Source organism: Embiotoca jacksoni, unplaced genomic scaffold (genome assembly GCF_022577435.1).
Source record: "Embiotoca jacksoni isolate LCO1_2020_lvr unplaced genomic scaffold, fEmbJac1.0.p SCAF_6, whole genome shotgun sequence".
In the NCBI taxonomy this organism is placed as follows: Eukaryota; Metazoa; Chordata; class Actinopteri; family Embiotocidae; genus Embiotoca; species Embiotoca jacksoni.
Genome location: NW_027185414.1, coordinates 19,029,811 through 19,052,500, shown reverse-complemented (window position 1 = coordinate 19,052,500; position 22,690 = coordinate 19,029,811). Strand labels below are relative to the sequence as shown.

Genomic DNA, 22,690 nt, shown 5'->3' with positions numbered 1-22,690 from the left:
TCTTCTTGGTCCAGGTTGACAGTGCAGTAACAGTCCCTCATCCTGTTTGGCCCCGGGTACGGAGGGATGTTTTTTGCTTCTCCTGCATAAAGAAAAGGGAGGAGAGAAAAAGTCATCACTGAGGAACACTGTAGTGGCAAAAACAATGTGTTTATTCAGGCTTTAAGTATTACTTATTTAAGACGACTGAAAGCACACAACGTTAAAATAAAACTAGGGTTATGCAAGTCCACACCTGGTTTAGCTTTGAATGTATCGGGAGGGGGAGGGCATCACTCTTTAACACACTTTCATTGTCCTTACATCACCAAATCCGACGGCACATATAATTAGATTAACTCTGTCAGGGAGACTGCTTTTACACAAGACACAAATATCAAGCTGTTGTCTCAGGAACAGACGCACAAACAACAGCAGCATGGCACGTTAAAAACTGTTTTTGTTGAGTGTCTCTTCAGATCTGTGAGTGAAAGAATGGGACGTTTCCTGAATTCTGCTAAAGCTCCATCTGTTCATCAAACATGTGCGACAGATAGCGCTCCCTTTTACAAGAATGTGGTCCAACCACCCACCGAGAGACACACACACACACACACACACACACACACACTAACACACAAGAACCACAAAGGTGGTGCTCCAGTCCCCAAGGGACCAATATATTCCCCTTTATGAAGCCGTGCATCCACGTTAGTCAGTCCTCTGTTCTTCTATTCTGCTCCTCGTCACCATGGGGACACACGGGACTGCAGTCTATACTTACACAAGTGTTCACCACCACCAGTGTTTGCTCCATTATCTGCATGTGAATCTGACACTGCTCACATTTCTCATACTGTTATGGCTTTGAATGAGCAACGTCTTGTGAGAGCAGGAGTCGACGGGTGGGTGCTGTCACTGTTTGCAAAATTGCACTTTATCTTTAGCACAATGGTTCCCCACGTTCTTTCCTTAAACCCTGCACAATTAAGAAATGTCTGTCTTTGATTTTTCCTCTTAAATTGCTCCATTTCAAAGATTTTTGGAGGCCGCAAGAGGCCACTAAAAGGAAGAGAGCAAAAATCTAAGACAAATCAGAAGAAGGAGCATTATCATAAAACAAATATGAATTAAAAAAAACACATTTTTAAATTTCTCTACTATTGTAAAAGAGTTTCTGTTGCTGCATCAAGAAACAGTTCCCAGACCATGTAGCAGAAATCTTTGCTGTAATACAGACTGCTGTGTATCCGACCCAAAAGCTGATGCCTCAGGGGGGAAGGGGAGAGAGTTGACATTTGACACTGGATAACCGGCTGTAATTTATTTCCTATCAGTTATCTGCATGTTAATGCTGCAGTCCCACTGGGCTTTTCAATCAATCTGCACTCAAAGGAATTCTACAACTGGGAAACACAACAGTTCATCCATCCAGCTCTGACAGTTTAGGATTTCCCAAGAACTGCATCTTATCACCAAACCAGTTTGAAATTGAACGGAGGAGAGCTGGCGTTGCAACAATGAAAATGTTTGGTTAAAACCTGGGATTTATTTACACACCGGTAGTTTTTCTCTGCAGCCACAAGACCAAGGGTTAAGTCTCGCACTGAAATAAAGCTACTGCACAATTAGCTCTGATTGTTGTTTTTAGTCTTTTAATTTGACTTGTTGACAAGGATTACATAAAAAAGTCCAGATTTATCCTTTAAGCTTGTTCACAAAGAGCTGTTGTTACTAGAAAGTCGTATTAAAATACAAACAGCCACCTGTCTGGTATGTGTAGCTTCAGACCGTGATGCTGCACAGAGGACAAATGCCAAACCTTGTTGAGACATACAGAGGTGATGAAGAGCTTCCTGTGGGTTTTGTAATCCAACACAGTGTTATGACTGCTTCCCTGGAGGCTGATTCTTGCACTGCGTGAATCATTACACAACAATTCCTGATAACAACATCCATTCACAAATTAAGGAGACACCTGAGCTGCACAACACGGCGCGCATTCCACCGCTTCGACTTGTTGCAGATTGCGTCTCCATCTGTGTTTACGTGTGAAATAACGTAACTCTCTCTTATCTCTGTCCTGATCCCTGTACTTCCCACCGTTACTAGATCTCCCTCCTGTCTCCTCCCTCACTTATTTCTCTCTTACATTTATTTCTTTATCTACGTCCCGTAATCCTCCTCCTTCACCCTGCGCTCCCTCCAATCCCTGTTTTCCTCCCGCTGTCATTCATGACCGGTCATGTCCCTTGATTGGATTGCACCATCCAGGTCATCCTAGTAACCAAAACATCATGGGATTACCACAGCTTTCTCAACTCAGTGTCTTTGATGACTCAACCTGCAGCGTAAAAACACAACCAGAGGTACCGGAGAGCAGAAAACATCTACAAAAAAGGAAATGAACACAGTTTGTATAATGTTCATATTTTAAGCCATCACATACACATTCCCGAGACAGTTCAAGTGGTAGACTGCATGTTTTACTCCAAGTACTGTATTTTTGTAAATGACTGCTGACCTTCCTCCAAATACTCTTAGATTGATGAGAGAATTTTTCCGCATTTTTCCATCAGCCAGAAGATTCAACTGCTGCCAATACAGCATGAAAATCTACTTGCAGAGACTTGAAACGTTCTTAAGATACACAATTCATCGCTCTGAACATCTAGTCATTTTCAGTTCTCTTTTTTACAGCTGATGTCCATGTGCAGAATATGCAGATGTAAAGCTTCAACATCTGAGAAATTCAAACTATGTACTTCATAAACTGTCACATTCTGTGGTTTGTCCACCAGGGAGAAGTTAAAGGGTTATTTTTCATCTGTAAAATGTTGCACTCGAAACTGTTTGCACCAGTACTTTACATAGAAAGCTTAAGACAAAAAGAAATGCATTGGCAAATATTTCTTTGAGATATCAGACTTTTAAAACTAATATTTTATATATAAAACTGTATTTGTCAGATTTCCCTAAACCTGGTTTAAGAATAGAAACATTATTTATGCAAGAAACAGCAGAATTCACCATGCAGATGTTATACAGCTGTGTTGGGCCAGCGACTTGAAAACTGTAATATATTATTAAACACTGAAAAAGTAAGTACATTTCTTTACTGATAATTCAAAGAATAAAGTTAATGGTTGGTTACTTTTGTCACTTAATACAGCTTTGTCAAAGACGCCTTTAAACAATTCCTTTACTGTAATCTTTTTTACATAAAACACTAAACAGATAAACCCCCAACCTGTGAAAAACTGGTTACTTTCATGATTAGACACTAATCGGCAACCGGTAGTGCTGTCACCTATTGGTTTGTAAACTGCCATTCTGAAGCCTCGAGTTTGGCATTTCCATCGTCACCACCTTGTTTTATTTATTTGAGCCAGATGTGATCATATTTGGATGAAATGGAAGACGAGCGAGGGGAGAATCTGACTGAAATCATATTTTTGAGACCTAATATCTAATTAGTGAGGAAATCATTTCCAAATGGGCCAACAGAAAATAAATACAAAGGAGTGACTTTAGCTAACAACACCAAAATTACTTATGGAAAAAAATGTATTGGCTTTGTATTTCATGAGAGAAGTTGAGTGAGAGTCTTTGGAGCCTTTTTGAAGCCAACCCCTAGCGGTCTTCTGTGGTATTGCAGTTTAAGGCACTTTTACATTTACCTCACTTTTCAGACCTGGAACCTACGTCAACTTTTATATACAGTTTATGGTTTTAACAAGCAGGCAGCCCAACAAATTTGGAGGGAACATTTAGCCTCGGTGACGGCACACAGCTGCGCGGATCACACACCCTCCAACGGTGTAAGCTGACGCCTGACCTGAGTGCTCCGGCCATTAATGTTAGCAAGTCAGCAAACTCGCAATATACTGGTTTACAAGTTTACTTTACCCTACCTCCACTTCTTGGAGAAAGCTGACACGCACTGGACCGCTGTATCTGCTGAAACATCTGAATACAACCAAAAAATATAAATCAAGAAGCATTGCAGGACTCTTGTGCCTTTCTTAAATTTTGTTATTACTAGAAAACAAGTTTGAGCACCTGAATGCATCTCCTGGAAACTTATAATGCAACAGACATGGCACAAAAAAGGCAACTACAATTAATTTTAATATCTAATATTTCTGTATATTGATTTTTATTCTGCACCTCACTGAAACTGGTCTGCAAGCAAACGTATCTGTCAGTCAGAAATGATTTGAAAGTGATCATCAGCAGTGTAAACAATATGTTTCAATGCAATCATTGGGGTAAACGACGCAAAACCACCAGTCTTCACCACAGTTGCAGCTAAAGTGTGACAAGTTGCAGCTTCCTGTTTAAGCGAAAAGGAAGTGATGGATGGTCATACATTTCTGAATGAGGTGATAAGCAGCAGCCACGGGAGACTTTTCCCATTTTAAGGGAAGTTTGAAGGTAAAGTGTGCGAGTTTCATTTTTTTTTACCCATTTGTGTGTTTTTGTTTGATGGAGAGTGAGAATGTCGCAAAATAAAAGATTAAGACTCCGGTAACCTGCCGTTCAACACGCTAGATTAAAGTCTTTGTTGTAAAACCAGAGCCTGTAATCCTTTCTCAGCCTGCCTATCATTCTCTTTCTTTCACCCGCTTCCTCTTTTGGTCTGAAACCTCCTTTTTTTTTTCTTGCTTTTTATGTGCGTAGGACTTGTCTCGCATCTTGCAATAGATGCTCTTGTTTTCTCTTGCAAACTAAACTTTAACCTGATTTCACTTTCCTGTATTTCTTCTTACTTCCCTTTTTCATCTCTCCTTCTTTCAGCTTCTCCAGAGCTGTGTGGGGTTTTTTTTTTTATCTCCCGGAGATTTAAAATAAGCAGAAAATTAAAAACAACAACAGCAGCAGCTTTTTTTTTTTTTTCTTTTCATCAAGCATCCCTGCAGCTGCCCTTGGGGAATATCTTGCCCCAGTAACTGAGCGAAACAAGCGAAGACACACACTTGGCTCGTGCACGCAAAACACGGGGGCGTAAAGCGGCAGCGAAGTTAATGATGACAGGAACAGCCCCACAGAGGGCGAGACGGGCGAACAGCAGCGACGCGGCACATCAACAGAAAAAGGTCGGCTCATCCCCGAAGAGGAAAAGTGAAGAAAAGGAGGCGAGAACGGAAGAAATGAGGAAACTCGAGTGATTGAAGCAACGAAATGGACGCGGTGAATGTGTAGCTTTGTTCCTTCCCCCCCCCCCACCGCCGACTCACTCCAGTCGGCCACCCTCGTGTGTACAGTTACAGACGCACCGCTCCGCATCCTTCTCATCCTCTCGGACGTGAACACGGTCCAGGATACACAGGCGCGAACGCTTTCGGTGGCTGTGTGCTCAACGAGCAGGCCTGGGAAACACAGGCTTTTAAAAGAAGAAGAAAGGGGGGGGGGGGGTACTGAGAAAAATACAAGCAGTGTACTCAGTCAAGGGTGAGACAGAGAGAGAGAGAGAGAAGTCAGCCAGATAGAAAACTGGAGAGCGGTTAGCTTTGGAGAAAGCTACAACAGGAAATGAGATGAGGAGAAAGGAATTTCAACTCGATCCAAGACGAAGTTTAAAAGCAGCGAACAACCCAGTTACCCCCGAGAGTGTGTGAGGGTGGAGGACGGGCGGAGAGAGGGGGGGAGAGAGAGGGAGAGAGAGGGAGAGAGAGAGCGAGAGCGTCACCGTGAGAATGGAAAGAAGGAGTGAAACTCATTTATATTATCCCACTGTTAATGCTCAGTTCCTTTGATGTTTTTTTTATGGTTAGAGAGTCAAAACAAGAACTGAAACTGTAAGGCATTACTGGCTTTCTGAAAATGACTAAACATAACGCCCACACACCCACATGTACGCGCGCACACACACACACACACACACACACACACACACACACACACACACACGCCTTCTCTGCGGCTATTCACAAAGGCTTTGAACATGAAGTTAAATATTCCTTTATCACTGAAACTAGGGCTTCCTCATCAAGTTTTTTTTATTATCTGATAACTAATTTACTCTGTAAAATGTGTAGACAGCAGCACTCATTCAGATTTCATGGTCTCTTTGCACTGTCATTAATTTGGGGCACAGAGTAAAACAACAATGGATAAAACCAGAGCAGCAGACAAAGAGATCTGCTGACTTTTAGTCCCTGCTATGGGCTAAACTAGAACCAACACTTCCCATAATGCAACTTAACTATTGTTTGACCCAGCTCGCCCGCAGACACACACGTCTCTCAAACTTAGACCCAAATCAGGGCTGGGCCTGTGAGGAAATTTTGGCTTATTGGCCACAGTTACAGGTCATGTGATAACCAGCGGCCCAAAAAGCCCTATTCACATGAGAAAAGGAAAATAAACATCTGTAATCCAGTGAATACAGAAAAAAGCTTGAAAAACTACCCCAACATAGAGTATGTGTGCAAAGAGCACGTCTCACTGAAATGAATGGGATGCCATCTCGTGTTTATATTTCTAAATCCCTCAATGCTCCACATTCTCAGTTTGTAACACAAGCTTTCTATTAAAATTCAGAGACGAAACCCAAGTAACTCCAAATGACACATTCAGACTACATAAAGCAAACAGACGACATTATACAAGCACGCACCCACTTATTAGTGAGCACTCATCAGGAGCCTCAGCGCAACATCACATTCACCACTGTGAACCTGCTGGAGGTCACACTGAAAACCACAATCCCATCTTCACCTCTGAAAACCTCAAATTCAAAATTTCTACTCCACCTGTTTGTATTTTCAGTCTCAAAACCTCTTCTACAAGAAGGCTTTAAAAGAGGCTGTTAAAAGTCAGCATAACCGCAGCATTTTGGACAGATGGTCCAAGACATGCTCCAAACAACCACAGTTTAGCCAAAAGCAGCTTCAGATGCAGCTTCAGCCTTCAGAGCTTTGAGGAGTGCAACAGCATGACATGGAAGAAGAAGAAGAAAAGCCAGAAGAAGAACAAGAAGAATGAATGATAAGAAGAAGAAGGAGAAGGAGAAGAAGAAGAAGAAGAAGAAGAAGAATGAAGAAGAAGAACACATTCAAGTCCAAATCCTGTAATTTACACGTTAAGATCAGAGGGCTCGATTTATGTGTGCAACACTCTGATGCAAACACCTCCTGTAATATTTATCATTTTTACAAAGTTTAGGACCTTGATTTATAATAGTATTCTCTAGTTCAAATCTGGTCAGTACAAAATCTATTTGTAACACCCGTGAGTCAGCAACCTAAATAATAAATGACATTTTTTAGTAGAATAAATGGATTTTCCGTCCATTAACAGTGTTTTGCCTTAGTTTGTGGAAGATCTAAGTGCACCGAGTATCTGGTGGGGGTTTGGAGTCCTCCCCCCAGCAACATTTTCCAAAGCATGTAATTAAAAAGCAACAATCGAAAAGCCTAAAGATAAATCGTGCATCAGAAGTCTACAGGGAAACAACTACAACCGTTAGATCTGGGAAGTTATTTAGTGAATTTGTGACTCGGAGAAGGTGGGTGCTGCATCTTTGTCTTATAATGAGGGAAAACCTGCATTAACTAATCAACCAAGTAACTGCTTCAGCCCTATTTAAAAAAATTAAGGAATATATCAATCCCAAAACTCCTGAGATGAAGCAAAGCAGCATGTCGGTGTCCGGACTGATTTCTGGGTTTGTTTATTAGCTGCATTCATTGCTGACTGTACCAACCAAACACTTTTACATGCAGTGCTGCTTGTCACAAATTGTCCACCATGAAAAAAAAAAAAAAGACACTGAAACCAGCTGAGCTGTGTTATCCTGAAGTTTCCACTCAACAGTTGTTGGAGCAGCATGTGGAGGCACAGAGTGGAAAAAAGACTCGCTGTGCCTGCACACACCAGTCTCTGTGATAAACTGAGTTACTGATCAAACTCACTCTGTCTGCAGCTAATGTTCACACAGGTTCGTTAGCCTCAATGGAAAACTCAGGTGAAACAAAATTACACAAACATGCAGACTAACACACACACACTCACACACACACACACACACACACACACACACACACACACACACACACACACACACACACACACACACCTTCATATGGGGTGAAGCTACCATTCAGCTTTAAAACAGGCCCACATCAGGCTCAGAAAGCTGGTGAGTTCATTCAAGATGTGGCTGCAGTGTGGCATCATGAGGGAGTGCAGTAAGAAGGAGAGAGCGTGAATGGAGAGAGCTGCTTTCACAGCTTTATGTGGCCTGAACTTCTGAAAAGTTGAACTTCAATACCTTCTCCAGGCTGTTCACCCGTTTACAATACTTACAACTGTCTGTGTTTGTGTTTTGACTGGTAGAATAATCGATTAAAGATGTAAAGTTAGGACACCTGTCGACTTTCCAGCGACATGCGGTCACAAACAGGCTTGGCAAACTAAGCTGAGATGATGTGATATCTTTTGCAACCACAGGAAAGGGAGAGTGAGCTGGGTGGAAGCGCCTGAATGTGGCAAGCTGACATTGCTGGTGTTGTCAGAGGAGGGAAACACTGTTGCAAAACCTGATTTAATCAGTGTGCGTGCGTGCTTGTGTGTGTGTGTGTGTGTGTGTGTGTGTGTGTGTGTGTGTGTGTGTGCGTGCGTGCGTGCGTGCGTGCGTGCGTGCGTGCGTGCGTGCGTGTAGCTGTTTGCAAGTGTTAAACTTTCAGTTGGAGTCACTCAGCTTCGAAACAACAGTGTTTCCGACGCCTCTCTCGCTCTCTCTACTGTACGGCGGGCGGAGTGTTTTCCCACTCCTGTCATTGTTAGCAGGTAGAGGTCGTCCCAGCCGACGTCTCCCGCGGGGCGTCTGAAGGACAAGCTGAAGGAGTGGCGCTCTAGATGAGCTCTCCAGCCCTTTATTTACCCCCGCTCACCCTGCATGCTGGGCCTTTGGCGATAGTTCCCTGCTATTCCTGGTAATGAGTTCTCGTTGAGGACACGTTACGGAGCGGGGAGAGCTTCCGTACCCAGCCCGGATTATTCCACCAGCCTAAAGCTGCCTGGACCGAAACACCGTCTGCGTCTAAACAGTCAACACGCATGTTTACAGCAAACTGCTTCCCAGAGATCGCCTTCTGGGACAAAATGGAGAACGTGGCGTAACTTTAACTACATGTGAACATAATAATAGCCTCAAATGGAGCTTGTTATTTTTCTTAAACTAAATTAGATCTAAACCCTTTTAGATAAATAGGAGTCCTCCACTCAGATGAGACGTTTCCAACCCAGACGCCCACCCCCCCCCCCCTTCACTCCATGTCTCCTATTCAGCCTGGACAGGAGGAAGTTTGGGAACCTCTGTTGGCCAGCTGTCAAGGGAAGGACGGGACACAGGGGGGGAGGGGGGGGCTCTGTCTCTCCAAACTACCTTCTCCCTCCCAGGCTCACCCAGTCTTCCAGCCTGAGCTGCCTGACTTCAGCCACTCACTCCTGTTTCCTGGACCTCCAACACTGCCGCTCCACTCCAATAAGTAATCTAGTGTTTCATCCACTGTGTCACACGCCATTTTCACTACATCCAAAATTACACTTGCATGCCAACACTATGAAGCTTCCACAGTTCAGGCCGAGCAGCTTGTGAGGAGATCTGATGCCAAACGGTGCAAACCTGAATTATTCTTTCCCACATGAGCGGAGATCAGACACCGACTGAACCTAAAGCTTTCACTTTGGATTTAATGGCAAATTGTGAACATACAGAAACAATACTACTGCAGCAAAATGTAAATGTTTGCTAAAGTACCACCAACAACAAATTTGTTTGTACCATTGTTTCACAGATGTATCTGGTTTGTGATCTGGAACAAAGAATAAACTTCCTTTAGCCCCTGAACACAAAGTTTCCCATTTTATTTTCACACAAGTTGCTTTACTCAATAATTTTACATTGAAAATGGATCAAAATGACTACGTGAAACAAGTGATTCGTAGTAACGAAACCACAGTTCCCCCTCAGCGCTATGCCGCTTTTCTTTTAGTGCTTATCAGCTGACTGTTTCGGTTTCACAGCCACCAACCTTTCTGCTTTTTCTGTTTTGGTTCAGTCTCTCTGATTTCATCAGCATAATACTAACTGTTTTCAGTAAAAAGAGACCACAGTGTATTCTACCTACACTCAGCCCAGAAAAACAATCCTGTTCGTGCGCAAAGAACATTTAGCAGCTACAGAGACAGATATTTATCAGGTAACAGAAACACAACAATGGGAGATAAATGTTCATGAGGCTACGTATCAGATGGATGTGTAAACAGGAAACCATTTGCTGACAAGTTTCCACATCAACTTAAATGGTTATGTGGCAAAATTTGGTTTAAAAGCTTTTGCAATCTATTTTTGCAGGTTTAAGGATGTTTATTTCATATTGTCTGACATCATATTGTATCTTCATCGGCTTCTTCCAACTAATTTAATCTGTACGACTTTTACAGAACTAATATTCCCAAAATTCAGTTTGACTAATCAGGTATGTCGAATATATTTCCTTCCAATTAAAACATTTGGAAATCTGATTTATGGAGTATTTTAAGTCATGCACACTTTCCATATTTGCGAGCTATCAGTGGTCTTCACTGCGTTTGTTGGTGCATTGTTACATTTGTTGGGGGTTTTAATTAAGCAGTCAATGTGAAATCGGCAGGTTCATCACATGTTAAACAAACAAAAACACGGACCCACTTATAAAAACATTGCTCTATAGCACTCCCAGTGGTCAAACATTCCACAGGGTACCTTTAAGTTCTGTGGTTTATAATTTGTAATCACGGACCTGCTATCAGCAGGTCTTAAGAGGTGAAAGAATTTCATTTTTTTCACGTCGCTTTTAAGGGGTGCACAGTAGTTTGTGCCAATATATGGTTTGATGCGTTTTCCAGTGTTTGTCAAATGATGTTTCTCGCGGCAACAGAGAAGCCCAATGCACATATGTTGTTGTTAATTAGAGCAAAGTCCCGACTCCAGCTGTGCCACTGAGAATTCCTGTCTCTCTGAGAGCTGAGAGAGACACAGACGCTGACGGACGAGGCTCAGCCTGCTCCTGTATGTGAGACACCACCTCTGTCCCTCGCCCTGCGTCTCACTACATCTGCTTCGTATTAGCTTGTTGCCATGCAGGAAAAAACACAATTCTTTTGTAGTCTATTCCAGCCAATCAGGAAGTGAATTGGGGGTAGTTTCCTGTTTCCTGTGTTCCCCAGACAGTGCGGAATCGGGCCCAGTAGCCCTGTTCAGTTTCCGACATTCATGTGTTCCTCCAGGAAACCGAGAGGAGTCATCACCTGGCGGAGCGCAACAATAATAAGACCTCTCTCGCTCTCTGTCGTCTCTGAATATGTGGCAGATCTTCAGCTCTGAGTCATCAGCCAAACCTCAGCCAAAGGACAAGACTTTGATGAAAACAATGTGACGCAAGCGTTGCATAGACATGACTGGGAGCAGAGCACCACAGGGATCAGACTGACAGCAAGTATGACTGCTGCTTGGTAACAACACAGTGTAAACTCTACTGGTGTCACTGTATGACATTACAGAAGAGCAGTGAGAGAGGAAATTTAAGAGGCTCGGCTTGTAAGTGACGACAACATGCTTTACATGAACATCAGTAGCGACATATTGATCAAACTTATTTTCCCATGGAGCATAAGAACACTCTCCAGGTGGAGCAAGATAACATCTAGTCGAGTACAAATTAACCACAGCATTTACATTTTTAGACGTCAGCAGTATTACATTTCAGAGGCAGATGTGCTTTTTGTCTATTTGACAGCCGTAAATTACTGGCTACTGTGACTGCAACGAACCTGTGTATTATTTTCTTAATTAAAGATCAGAATCAGCTTTATTTTCACTCTATAGTACAGGCACAATACAAAGAAATCTAACCAGAAGTCTCTCAAAGAGTAAGTACAAAATGAAATGAATACAGGTAAAGATTATAAGGGTTTCTCAATTAATAGAATAGTCATTCATCTTATAACATGTCAGAAAATGTCCATTTTCGGTTTCCCTAAGTCCTGTTCCACATCTTCAAGTGTCTTATTTTGTCCAACCGACGGTCCAAAACACAAAGCTATTCAACTTATCACACTACCAAGCACAGAAATGCTGAAAATCTTCCTATTTGAAAGGCTGAAAACAGCTATTTTAGACATTAATGCTTGAAAAATGACTTTTAAAAAAAAAGAATATATTGTGAAAATAGTTGTCGATTATTTTTCTGTCATTCAACCAAATGTTACAGCTCTACTTTTTCCTTTCTAATATATAATAATATAAATAAATAATTTCTAAATGCCAGCAAATAACAAAAATAAATGTGTCTTGACCAGCTGATAGTAAAATGCTGCATATGTATTAAAAATAATTCAGTAATATAATATAACAGACTTATAACACTCACAGCAGCCATTTTTGTGTACATTTTGTTCATGTTGTTTAAAAACTACATGTTTAAAAACTGGAATTGATTTGTAACTGAGTACTTAACAATTTGCTGCTGCATCTTTAACTGAAGTAAATCTGAGACTTCACCACTGCATTTTATTGGCATGATTCATAAGCAGGCTTGTTTCTAGGAAGGAGGTCTGTGATGGAAAAGATCCTGCAGTCATTCAGTTTTCATTCACAGGAACTCCGAGCTGCTGGCTGACTGAACATTCATTCAGAGAGCGCAGAAAACTAATGAGGCCTTTGTGATTTAAATATTACAACTCTCCCTGGAGTGCGGGCATATTATCTCACTGGGGCTGGACTATTTGATAAACTCAATTTAGGGTGGTTCTCTCTCGCGCTGTTTCCTAGGGACACCGCAGTCAATTTTAACAGCAGGTAAGGAGCTTAAGGATACCGTCCAACTTTGAATACAGGCTCAGTTGAAAAGCCGGCCACCAGAGAGTTACTGACTGTCCAGTGCTGGCTGGAGTTGCTGCCTGACCCCACAGCTTGTACAGTACGCGTGTTTGTTGTCATTTTCTTTCTCTGCTCATCCCCTCTGTCGCATGTTTGGAGTCAAAACAAACCGGACAGCCAGGATGAACAGGATGCCAGATGTCAGTGAATAGGAAAGGAGACGGTTCCAAATGTCCCATATTGATCGGAGATAACAGAGCATGAAGAGGAAGTGATTGTCTGCTCTGAATGGTTTAACAAATACGCTGTATGATAAAATATGTTAATGTTAAACGTGTCAGACTGCAACATTTTTGGCTGTTTGGCCGTGACAAAACACTGTAGTGTTTACTCTGGTTACACTTGAAACAATTAGTCAGAAATTGTAATAATAAATTCATAATTCAAAAATTTTAGCAAAATAGACAGATATTGTCTCATTCAAACCCTCTCAAATGGGATGATTTGTAGCTTTTCTTGTTTCTATATCAATATGAATTTAATTTTATTCAGTTTTCAAGAAAAACAAACAATTTGAAGACTTCACCTTGAGCTCCGATCAGTATTTACTTACTTTTTTATTGATTTTACACCAAATTGATTATTAATCCAGAAAAGATTAAGTTGGTGAGGATGAATTTTACATGGTTAGAAAATGTCATATCAAAGTAAAATTTTCTTCTCTTGTTTCATATCACTAGTATCACTTCCCTATACTGTTTTCATGATTATCAATATCTTTTGGGATCCATGATATTTGTACATTTACATGCCGTTCACGTGATTACTAGTGTTACATGGATTAGATAACGGAATGACTGACTTTCTTGTACAGGCATAATAATTTATGAATTACATTAAAACACTGTCTTCTCCACTTAAGCCTCCACTGCAAACTGCACTCAGCCCCCCTCATGGCTCCATTCACAAGATATGCATGCACTACATGCCTACAACGAGGGGTACCCACTGGAGACCAGCTAGATATCTAAATATAGAAATCTGGGCTAACAATCAATAGCTAGACAGTCATGCATGAAGCTTTTTTGGAGGGGGTTGTGCTCAGAAAAAAAGAGAAGGGGGTGCATTAGCATGTATGGCTGTCCACAGTTCAGATTTAATAAAGGTTTATTTAATCTGAAATGTACAGAAAAAGCATCTGGATATTTGCAGCTGTGGAGCCTTTATGTCGCACAGCCTGCTCAGATCGGTTCAGGTCTACATATGCAGACCTCCACCACACATGATCCGGATTCAAATGCCAGCTGCCAGATTCCAACAATCTCCCACAAGGCTTCGAATCTCTCGATTTTTAAAAAAAAAAAAAAAAAATTCCCCTTTTACATGTCCAGTTTTAAAATTTGCGGTGTCAATCTGTGCGCTGGGAGGGGAAGCGTGTGATTTGAATTACAATAACAGGCAGAACAACACGGATCTGGGTCCCTCCAGTCTCCAGCCCTCGCTGCCTGCCTGCTTTGCCCGTTAATGTGGAGCCATCCATTGAGGCGCTCAGACTGGGGGTAGGGATTTTTCCTCTTACCTATTTTTATTTTAACGCTCTGGAAAACCCGGAGACCTTCCTCTTCTACCGCCATGCTTTCCCCGTAGCTCTTTCCCTTTTGACGACTAAATGAAGACAGTCCTCCGCGGCGGTCGGTTCTGGCCTCTCCAGAGCACGGATATTCCAGGGGTTTTGCACATCTATGCTCCCGGACAGCGATCACACTGCGGCCCGACCACTGCTGCTGGCTGGTTGAGATCAAGCAAGCGGATTCAGCTTCAGTCCCGCAGCAGCAGCAGCAGCGCCAGTGGGGGTGTGGCCCCACACAACACCGCCCACACATGGGTGAAGTATGGAGGGTGATCAGTGCCTGAGCGGTGGCAGCAGAGCGGAGGTGGTAGTACTGAAGAAACTGAACACAAGATAGTAGAGACAAAATGAAAAACAGTCTCCTTACAACAACGATAATAATAATAATTATATATAATTATAATAATAATAATATCTTTGGTCATGTTATTTGTTACAATTGAGGGACAACTTCGTTTTATTATGACCTGACATCTTTTTTTTTTATTATTAATGTGGCTATTGCAAGCACAGGAAGTGGACATACTGTAGTTTCTGGGTCTGAAAAGTGAGACTAGTGCTGAAGTGCCTTAAACTGCAATACCATAGAGGGCCGCAAGGATTTGCTCCAAAAAGCCACCTAGCTCCTTTAACACCCATTCAACTTATCTCATGAAATACAAAGTCAATATTCTTTTTCCAAAAGTCATTTCAGTGTTGTTAGCTGAGGTCTCTCCCTCCTTTTAGTTTTCTGAGGGTCCATCTGAAAATATTCTCATCATTAATTAGATATCAGGCCTCAAAAAGCAGTATGTTTAGGGGCACGTCTGTTTGATTGATAGGCCTGTGATGCAGTCAGGTTTCCACTGAGAGTGTGCAGGCTGTAGTGTCCACAGTTTCCTAATCCAATTGAGTTTGGCTCTGCCCCAGTTTGTCCAAATATGGTCATTTCTGGCTCCAAAATAGTAAGATGTCAACAGCCAAATTCTGAACTGGAGGCTTCAGAACGGCAGTTCACAAACCAAAAGGTGACGTCACTGTTGGTTGCCGCTTGACAGCAACAAGTTCTCCAATCAATATACAACCTATTGGTTCCTACTCTTAAGTATGACCCACAGGAGTATTTCCTAAATTAGCGCTCCTGGTGGTCATTTGTTCATCAACTACAATAAGACCCACAGGACTGTTTCCTAAATTATCATCCCGGGTAAGATTTAGGCACGATAACCTATTGATTCAGGGTTTGGGAAAACTGAAGGTTTTAGTAAAATTGATGGCCTGATTTGTGTTGTAACTTGAATGTACTACTTCTCTAAAGTTATGCAAACTTTGTCACCAGGTCAACAGTAAATGCGATTTTTTTTATTATTTTTTAAATGGTCCCGTCTTGTGTTTGGATAGGGGAAGCTAACCCCAGTGTCCTGCCCCCATGTCTGCTGTTGTATCGAACGCTCCACAAGGACAAACTCACTTTATAAAAATGTCATCTGAACTGCATCACTCCCCCGAGACATCAGATCGTTGTTGTTAATAAGGCCGCTAGGTAACTTAACTTAAAAACGTAACTTTGAGTTGTAATAAACTGCTTGCACAACAGATAAGGTCGTTTTTTGGAGGGGATAAGCTCAGCTATTGTGGCTCTATGGTTCATTCTAACTTTCCACTTTCCACCGCCGTTGTTGAGATTTAGGGAAACAAGGAGTCACACAAAACATGCAAAAGGTATAAATTGGAAAAACTAGAACAACCTCCTTTGCTCGATCTGCTGCCACTGCGCCCCGACCCCGGTTAAGCAGAAGAAAATGCATAGATGGATGGATGGAGAACAACCTCCCTGCAGCTTCACAAAAAACAGGATTTGTTGACATGTTTGTTTGCTTGTCTGAATGAAAGTAAACAGGGACAGCATGCCCATCTAGAAAGGGCATTTTGTTAACTGCATTAGGGATCACCAGTCTGGAATAATTTGCCAGCTTGCCAGCATTTAAGTCCTTTAAGTTGTGTCTCACAACAGACTTTAACCTTTGCATGCCACTCAGTGCTCTACCATACATCCTGTAACTGGATGTAGGTTTCGAGAATCGAGTTATTGTTTTTATCATCTCCTCTTTTCTCTTACCAGGATTACAGCAGCTGGACAATAAGAGAGCAATCTTCAAAGAGTAAGAAAATGAACCTGAAATATTTACAGTTAGGGGGACAAAACTAGGATTTTGAAAAGGGAGAGAAATGTATTTCTTTGTTTTTTTTGCCAAACTGCATGCATGTTGTACCTTACATATAATTCTGATTGAATAAATCATGATAATGTAAATACTGATCATCCACATCCTCAAAAAGGAAAGGGAACTTTTTCATATTTGTTCATGACTGCCTTTTGTATTAATCACTGGTGACAAAATTGTTTTTCTTTTTCTTTTGTTTTTTCATGTGACCATCACTGCCGTGTGGATACAATTACAATTAATGTCTCAAATTGCCACAATATGTTCCAGTCAGGATGTCATGCAAAGTCTTAAATGGTCACAGAATGTTTTGTTAGGAAGTGAATCTCCTCACGTCTTCACGGCAAGAGCATTATGCTGACAAGCAACATCCTATTTTGTAACGTCGTTAGTAGGAGCAGCAGCAGCAGCCAGCACATCGAAACTCTGTGTGCCAAATGTGCCAAAGTCTATCCAGAGCCACAACCAGTGACCAACCAGAGGCAAAAATAGCTGTAATACTGTCCCTTCTCTTTCTGTGCTGCACTGGCATTAATGGTACAACGTCATAAGGATGGCTAGAATCTGAATTGACAATGACTTAACTCATAATGTTGAATGGTTTGAAGAATAAAATTGCTGCTACTGGCAAAGCCAGGTAAAGATGCTCCAGTATATCCGTATTTTATTTGTCACTTTTTTCTTTCAATATGTCAATACATCATCCATGAGAGTGGATATTACTCATCCTATGAGCCCCACATAGAGCAGCAGACCTCTAACTGTGCTGCATTTTCCCTGATTGTTTCCTCCATCAAATAGAAGGCAGATGCAAAATGCAACAAAACAGCTTTATGCTGTTCTCTCTATTTGTTGATGTTCTCTTGTTCTGAGCTGTACAGGCTGTAACGGAGCAGGGATTAGCTTTAGTCTCATTACAACTGTACCATATGGACACTGCCAAACTCAGGACATGATGAACAATAGTGCCAGGTCTGTCACGTGCAACACAGTAACATTTTAAACTTATCACAGGGCGAGACAACAGACAGAGTCTGATCTAAATCAGACGCTACATTTTATGCAGCTAAATGTAAATTGAGTTTGAGTCAGGTGGGGTTTTTTTTTGTAGAATTGTTTAACAGTGTCAAAAGAGAGTGTGAAAACGAGCAAAGGAAAATAGTCCCTCGACACTTAAACTCCAACCTGCCATTACTGAGTATTTGTTGGTCACGTTAAAAGTAAATTTGTTTTGTCATCCTTCATGTTTCAAACTACTTGTCATCAATGTACATGAGCAACAGAGAGCAAGAGAGTAGGTTGCTTATTTTCATATTTTTAATTTATTCTCTTTGTAATCTACACCAACTGTTCAGTTCAAACATTCCTCAAGTGTGCACATTTCCTTTTAACTCAAGGAGGAACCAGGCACAGACATACAGTATTGGTCAATACTTTCAGATTCCACCTTTCAGAGTCCTGCAGATTACAAATGCTATTAATTCATCTGAATCACTGCCTCACTCTTATCACACCATGACAGAAAACAAAGCTAATGGAAACATAACCTTCATGGTCAGGGCAATTATACAGACAATATTGTTAAAGGCAGTCAGACAGCAGTTGTCTGGATGGAGTAAATAGTCTCTAGTTTCCTGTTGACAATGATCTTGGGCCAAATCTAACAGATGGAAGTATGGACAAGGTCTTGGCCTGCATAAGGCCTGCATAATGGCTGGATGGGATTTAGGATCCATTCAGGTAGAAGGCGCATCATCAGCCCAGCCTCAAGACGACAGGGCCACGCCTATGAGATCATTATTACCACATTCCTCAAAATAGCCTAACTCTGGCCTGGAACGCTCTACAAACCCTGTAGCCCAACCCAGCAGAGATGTGGGGCTGGAGAACAGTTGGACAGTCTGTCTAACAGGAGCAGTAATAGCTGCAGCTCCTCCGTTGCTGGCCAAGGTGTTGGGATTAGCTGTGACTTCTTTAGAACAGCTCTAAATCTAATTAAGCTGTACTGTATGTCTCATTGCACATGTTAGTGTGTTAGAGCCTTGATAGGAAGAGAAGTTACACACACATCTTTACACAGCAGCAACAATGCCGTCCACTATAGCTAACTTAATACACTAGTGGAAAGTGAGCAGAACCTACATAAGATTGTGAGGCACTGGTACTTTGAATATCTCCATTTTGTGCTACTTGTACTTTAATCCAGTGTATTTCAGAGAGCAGTATTGTACTCTTTACTCTGCTTTAGTTACATTGCAGAGTCAGATTAAGGTGGCGGAAGTACTAAACACAATGTTGAGGTACTTAAACATTAGTTGAATCCAGTTTTTCCCAACCTTTTTGGTTTATGACCTCTTAAGAGTCCAGTTGAGGCCTCTAGTCACATTTCAGATGTCCCACCAAAAACACATTTGGAATCTAAATTCACTCATGTTATCGAGGATAAAACTTGTATTCTAGCATTGGGGGAAACAGTAATAAGATATGAGTCCTTTATGTTGGCCATATCCTGTCAGCTGCATGTTGGTGCAGCTAGTAGCAAGAAGGGTGAGCGATTTGGGCTTTAAATTCATATAGTTGATTTAGCACAGCAGAAAAATAGACAGTCAGATGTAACACCAGTCAAATCACCATAATATAAAACTACAAGGGTTGCCACGGTCATGACATGCTAAAGTAGTATCATATCTGCAGGCAGAACAGTGAGGAGGAGAATGCAGTTTGGTTTTTTTTATATAATGCTATGCATGGCTTCACAAAGGGAAATAAAGCTTTAAAGATGTTTGTGACGTGCATTTATTTCAGTTCAGTTAAAGCGACAACGCCCTGTGGTAGACCACAAGTCTTTGTGTGTAACTGCCTGCGTCTGTTAATGGCATAAAACAGAGAAACAGACAAGCTGCTGGTTTTGTACATTAAAAAGAACAAAGATTAAAATACATGGCCTATAAGAGTCACAGCAAACAATGATTCTGCAACAGTGTGCATAAGTCTGTGTGTGTATATGTGACAATGCAGTGCCATGGACAGAAAGAGGAAGAGAGGGCAGAGGCTGATTATAAGCAGATTAGTCAAAGGATGCTCACTGTTGGTTTGTTACGCACAAGCCAGCCATCGAAGCAGCGTTTGTGGGCGTTGGCACACTTAAAATAACTGTCCACGTGCAACTAACCCTCCCTTCTGTGGCTGGTGCTTTTTCTGTAGTACAAGCGCACATTGGAGTCTATAGTATGTGCATGGATATGACATATGTATGAGACAGACAGAATACTGAGTTGAACGGATGGCGATTGAGAGTTAATTTTGGTATTATGGAGAAGACAAATAAAATCTCTATGAATAAAGTATAAATCAAATCAGAATGTATGCAGGCTAATTTGGAAAGAAAGAGGAAGACCAATACAACTTTAATGTAGAGTTTCTGGGGTGCATAGTTGTCCTTAACATATGTAACTTACATGAGCAGAACCCCCATGTTGATCAGGTGTGTTATTCCTCCTTTAACTGTTTCCTCCTTTCTCCACCCTCAACAATTCATCTGTGAAAAATTGAAATACAAAAAAGAGAAACTGTGCCGTTAGGTAGAGGTGGGATTACAGAAAAACTAGCAAGTAACACGTGGAGGGATTTAGAGAGCCCTTTCTCCATCCTTTCAATTAAACCAGTGATCCTGAAGACTTTTGTATATCTGCCAAAATGTATAATTTTATACAAGATTCCGTCAGAAGTGATCTGCAGTTTAGATAATAGTAGAAAGTAAAAAAAAGAGCAGTAGACTGTTTAAGGTATGTTTACAAATCAGAGCTGATCTGTGACAGAGGTCAACAGAGCAATTGCATATGGCCACAAGAGTAAGCTCCAAATCTATTGTGAGGTAGTGTAACCATGAAGTGCAACTCCTGCTTGTAATTGGTGCAAGCAGCTACTCTTCAAAAGGTGGATGTTGATTTGATAAGCTTGTTTGAAAGGTGAGCCTTCTGATAACAGTGTCCCTCACAAAATTAATTTATTTTGAATAGCAGCAGCAGGATTGCCAAATGTAACTATGAATGACTTCACCTTATTATATTCAACCCTTGAAGAGCAAAGAGCACAACATGTAAATGCAGCAATCATACAACAGTATTATAGCACCACCCAGTGTGCACATATCAGGCAGTGAACCCAAGACTGACAGGACAGATGTAATAGGTCCTGTGCACCCATACAGGTGCGGACTCTAGCTGATTATACTTAAATACTTAAAGAGACTGTCACCCGACCCAAGACTGACAAATAGTTCACTAATCCTAACGCTAACAGTGGGGAAGATACCGATCAACTACAATTTGCACACATTGATATACTTCTGAGAGGACACCTAATCAGTCAGTCGAGTAAAGCCCCTGTGAACGTGTGCAGTGTCTTCATTGTGCATTATCAAGAATGTAAGTCAAGAAGGTTTGGCACAAATTACATTACAGCCTGAAATAATGACTCAGCTCAGGTATGATAGGAATGATGCTTTAGAGTCAGTCCAAAGACATTGGACCGAGTACGGGTGTTGAAACAGAACCAGGTAGGTTTCTCGCCCTAAGTCAGGTCACCACAAATGGTCCATTGTCAGGCTGAATGAGGCTAAATGCGCCAATTCTCAGTCCAAACAGAGCCAAATCCACACAAGCACAACCTAGCCAAACCGGGTTTATCATTGGTGCTGTGTTTCCGAACACAGCTGAGTGTGCCGAGACCGGGCCTCAATTGGCTCGAATAAAACTGGCTACCTGGATGAGCTTTGATAAAATGTGACACAAGTTTAAAGACAGCAAACAGATCCATGTAACAGTAACTGATACAAGACCATGTAAATTGTGGTACACTCAAACTTAAAAACGGTGCCTGCTAACAGGTAAACAAGATCACATATTGACTTTACCCCTCTTAATGTGACGGGAGGTTGAACAGTCTGTCCTCTGGTGCAATCAGAACCGCCTGGAGCTGAACCTGCTCAAGACTGTGGAGATGACTTAAGGAGGAGCCCCCCAACACTGCCCCCCATCACCATCCTCAAGAACACCGTGTCTGCTGTGGAAACCTTCAGGTTTCTGGGATCCACAATCTCCCAGGACCTTAAGTGGGAGTCCAACATCAACTCCATCATCAGGAAGGCCCAGCAGAGAATGTACTTCCTGCTGCAGCTCAGGAAGCTCAACCTGCCCCAGGAGCTGCTGATCCACTTCTACTCAGCCATAATTCAGTCTGTTCCCTGCACCTCCATCACCGTCTGGTTTGGCTCGGCCACCAAACGGGACAGGAACAGACTGCACCGGACAGTCAGGACTGCAGAGAAAATCATTGGTGCCGACCTGCCCTCCATTCTGGACTTATACATTACAAGTAAAATTTCTTCAATGAAAACTTCACAGAAATGAAAGTATGTCATTCTTGTCAACAAAATATACTTAAAGTATCAAAAGTAAAAGTACTCACTATGCAGTAAAGCCTTTACTATTAAATATAATGTTTTTGGATTCATATTACGGCTGCAATAATATGAATGTTGCATATTACTGCTGTAGTTATTTAAAGATGTGTCATTTTAAGTACTTTATTTAATATTGGTTAGTTAAATCTACAGTTAAGGAGCATTTAATAATTTAATTTATCATAATCAAATTAGGAGATACGTGGGTTTCACTGGACACAAACGGTATGAAAATATGTAACATTAAAATGATCTTGTAACTAAAGCTGTCAAGACAAATGTAGTCGAGTAGAAAATGCAATATTTGCCTCTGAGATTGAATAGAGCAGAAGAATAAAGTCGCATAAAATGGAAACACTCGAGTAAAGTACAACTTGAATCGGTACTTAAGAACAGTCCTTGAGTAAATGTAATTACATTCAACCCATAAAATCAGTGCCAGGTTAAGTAGACGTGAACATCCAGGTCCGATACTTTAAAAGAAACGTGACGATATAAATATAAGAGCAGGTCTGACTTCACGTGGGACCGTCCTGCTGAGT

General features: G+C 41.5%; 1 protein-coding gene across 3 annotated transcripts in view; it reads right to left on the bottom strand.

The window, feature by feature from the left end:
* Positions 1-14,776, bottom strand: part of rasa3 (RAS p21 protein activator 3) — a 40,186-nt gene extending 25,410 nt beyond the window's left edge. For 2 of the 3 annotated variants that reach the window (XM_069173363.1, XM_069173364.1), the window contains exons 1-2: positions 14,430-14,776; positions 1-82 (exon numbers count right to left, since the gene is read on the bottom strand). The exon at positions 1-82 is cut by the window's left edge and continues 36 nt beyond it. In XM_069173363.1, the coding sequence (XP_069029464.1) occupies positions 1-82; positions 14,430-14,733 (386 nt within the window). In that variant the 5' untranslated portion in view covers positions 14,734-14,776. The remainder of the gene's footprint in view (positions 83-14,429) is intronic. The other variant, XM_069173362.1, reaches the window with a different exon arrangement.
* Between the last annotated feature and the right edge of the window lie 7,914 nt (positions 14,777-22,690).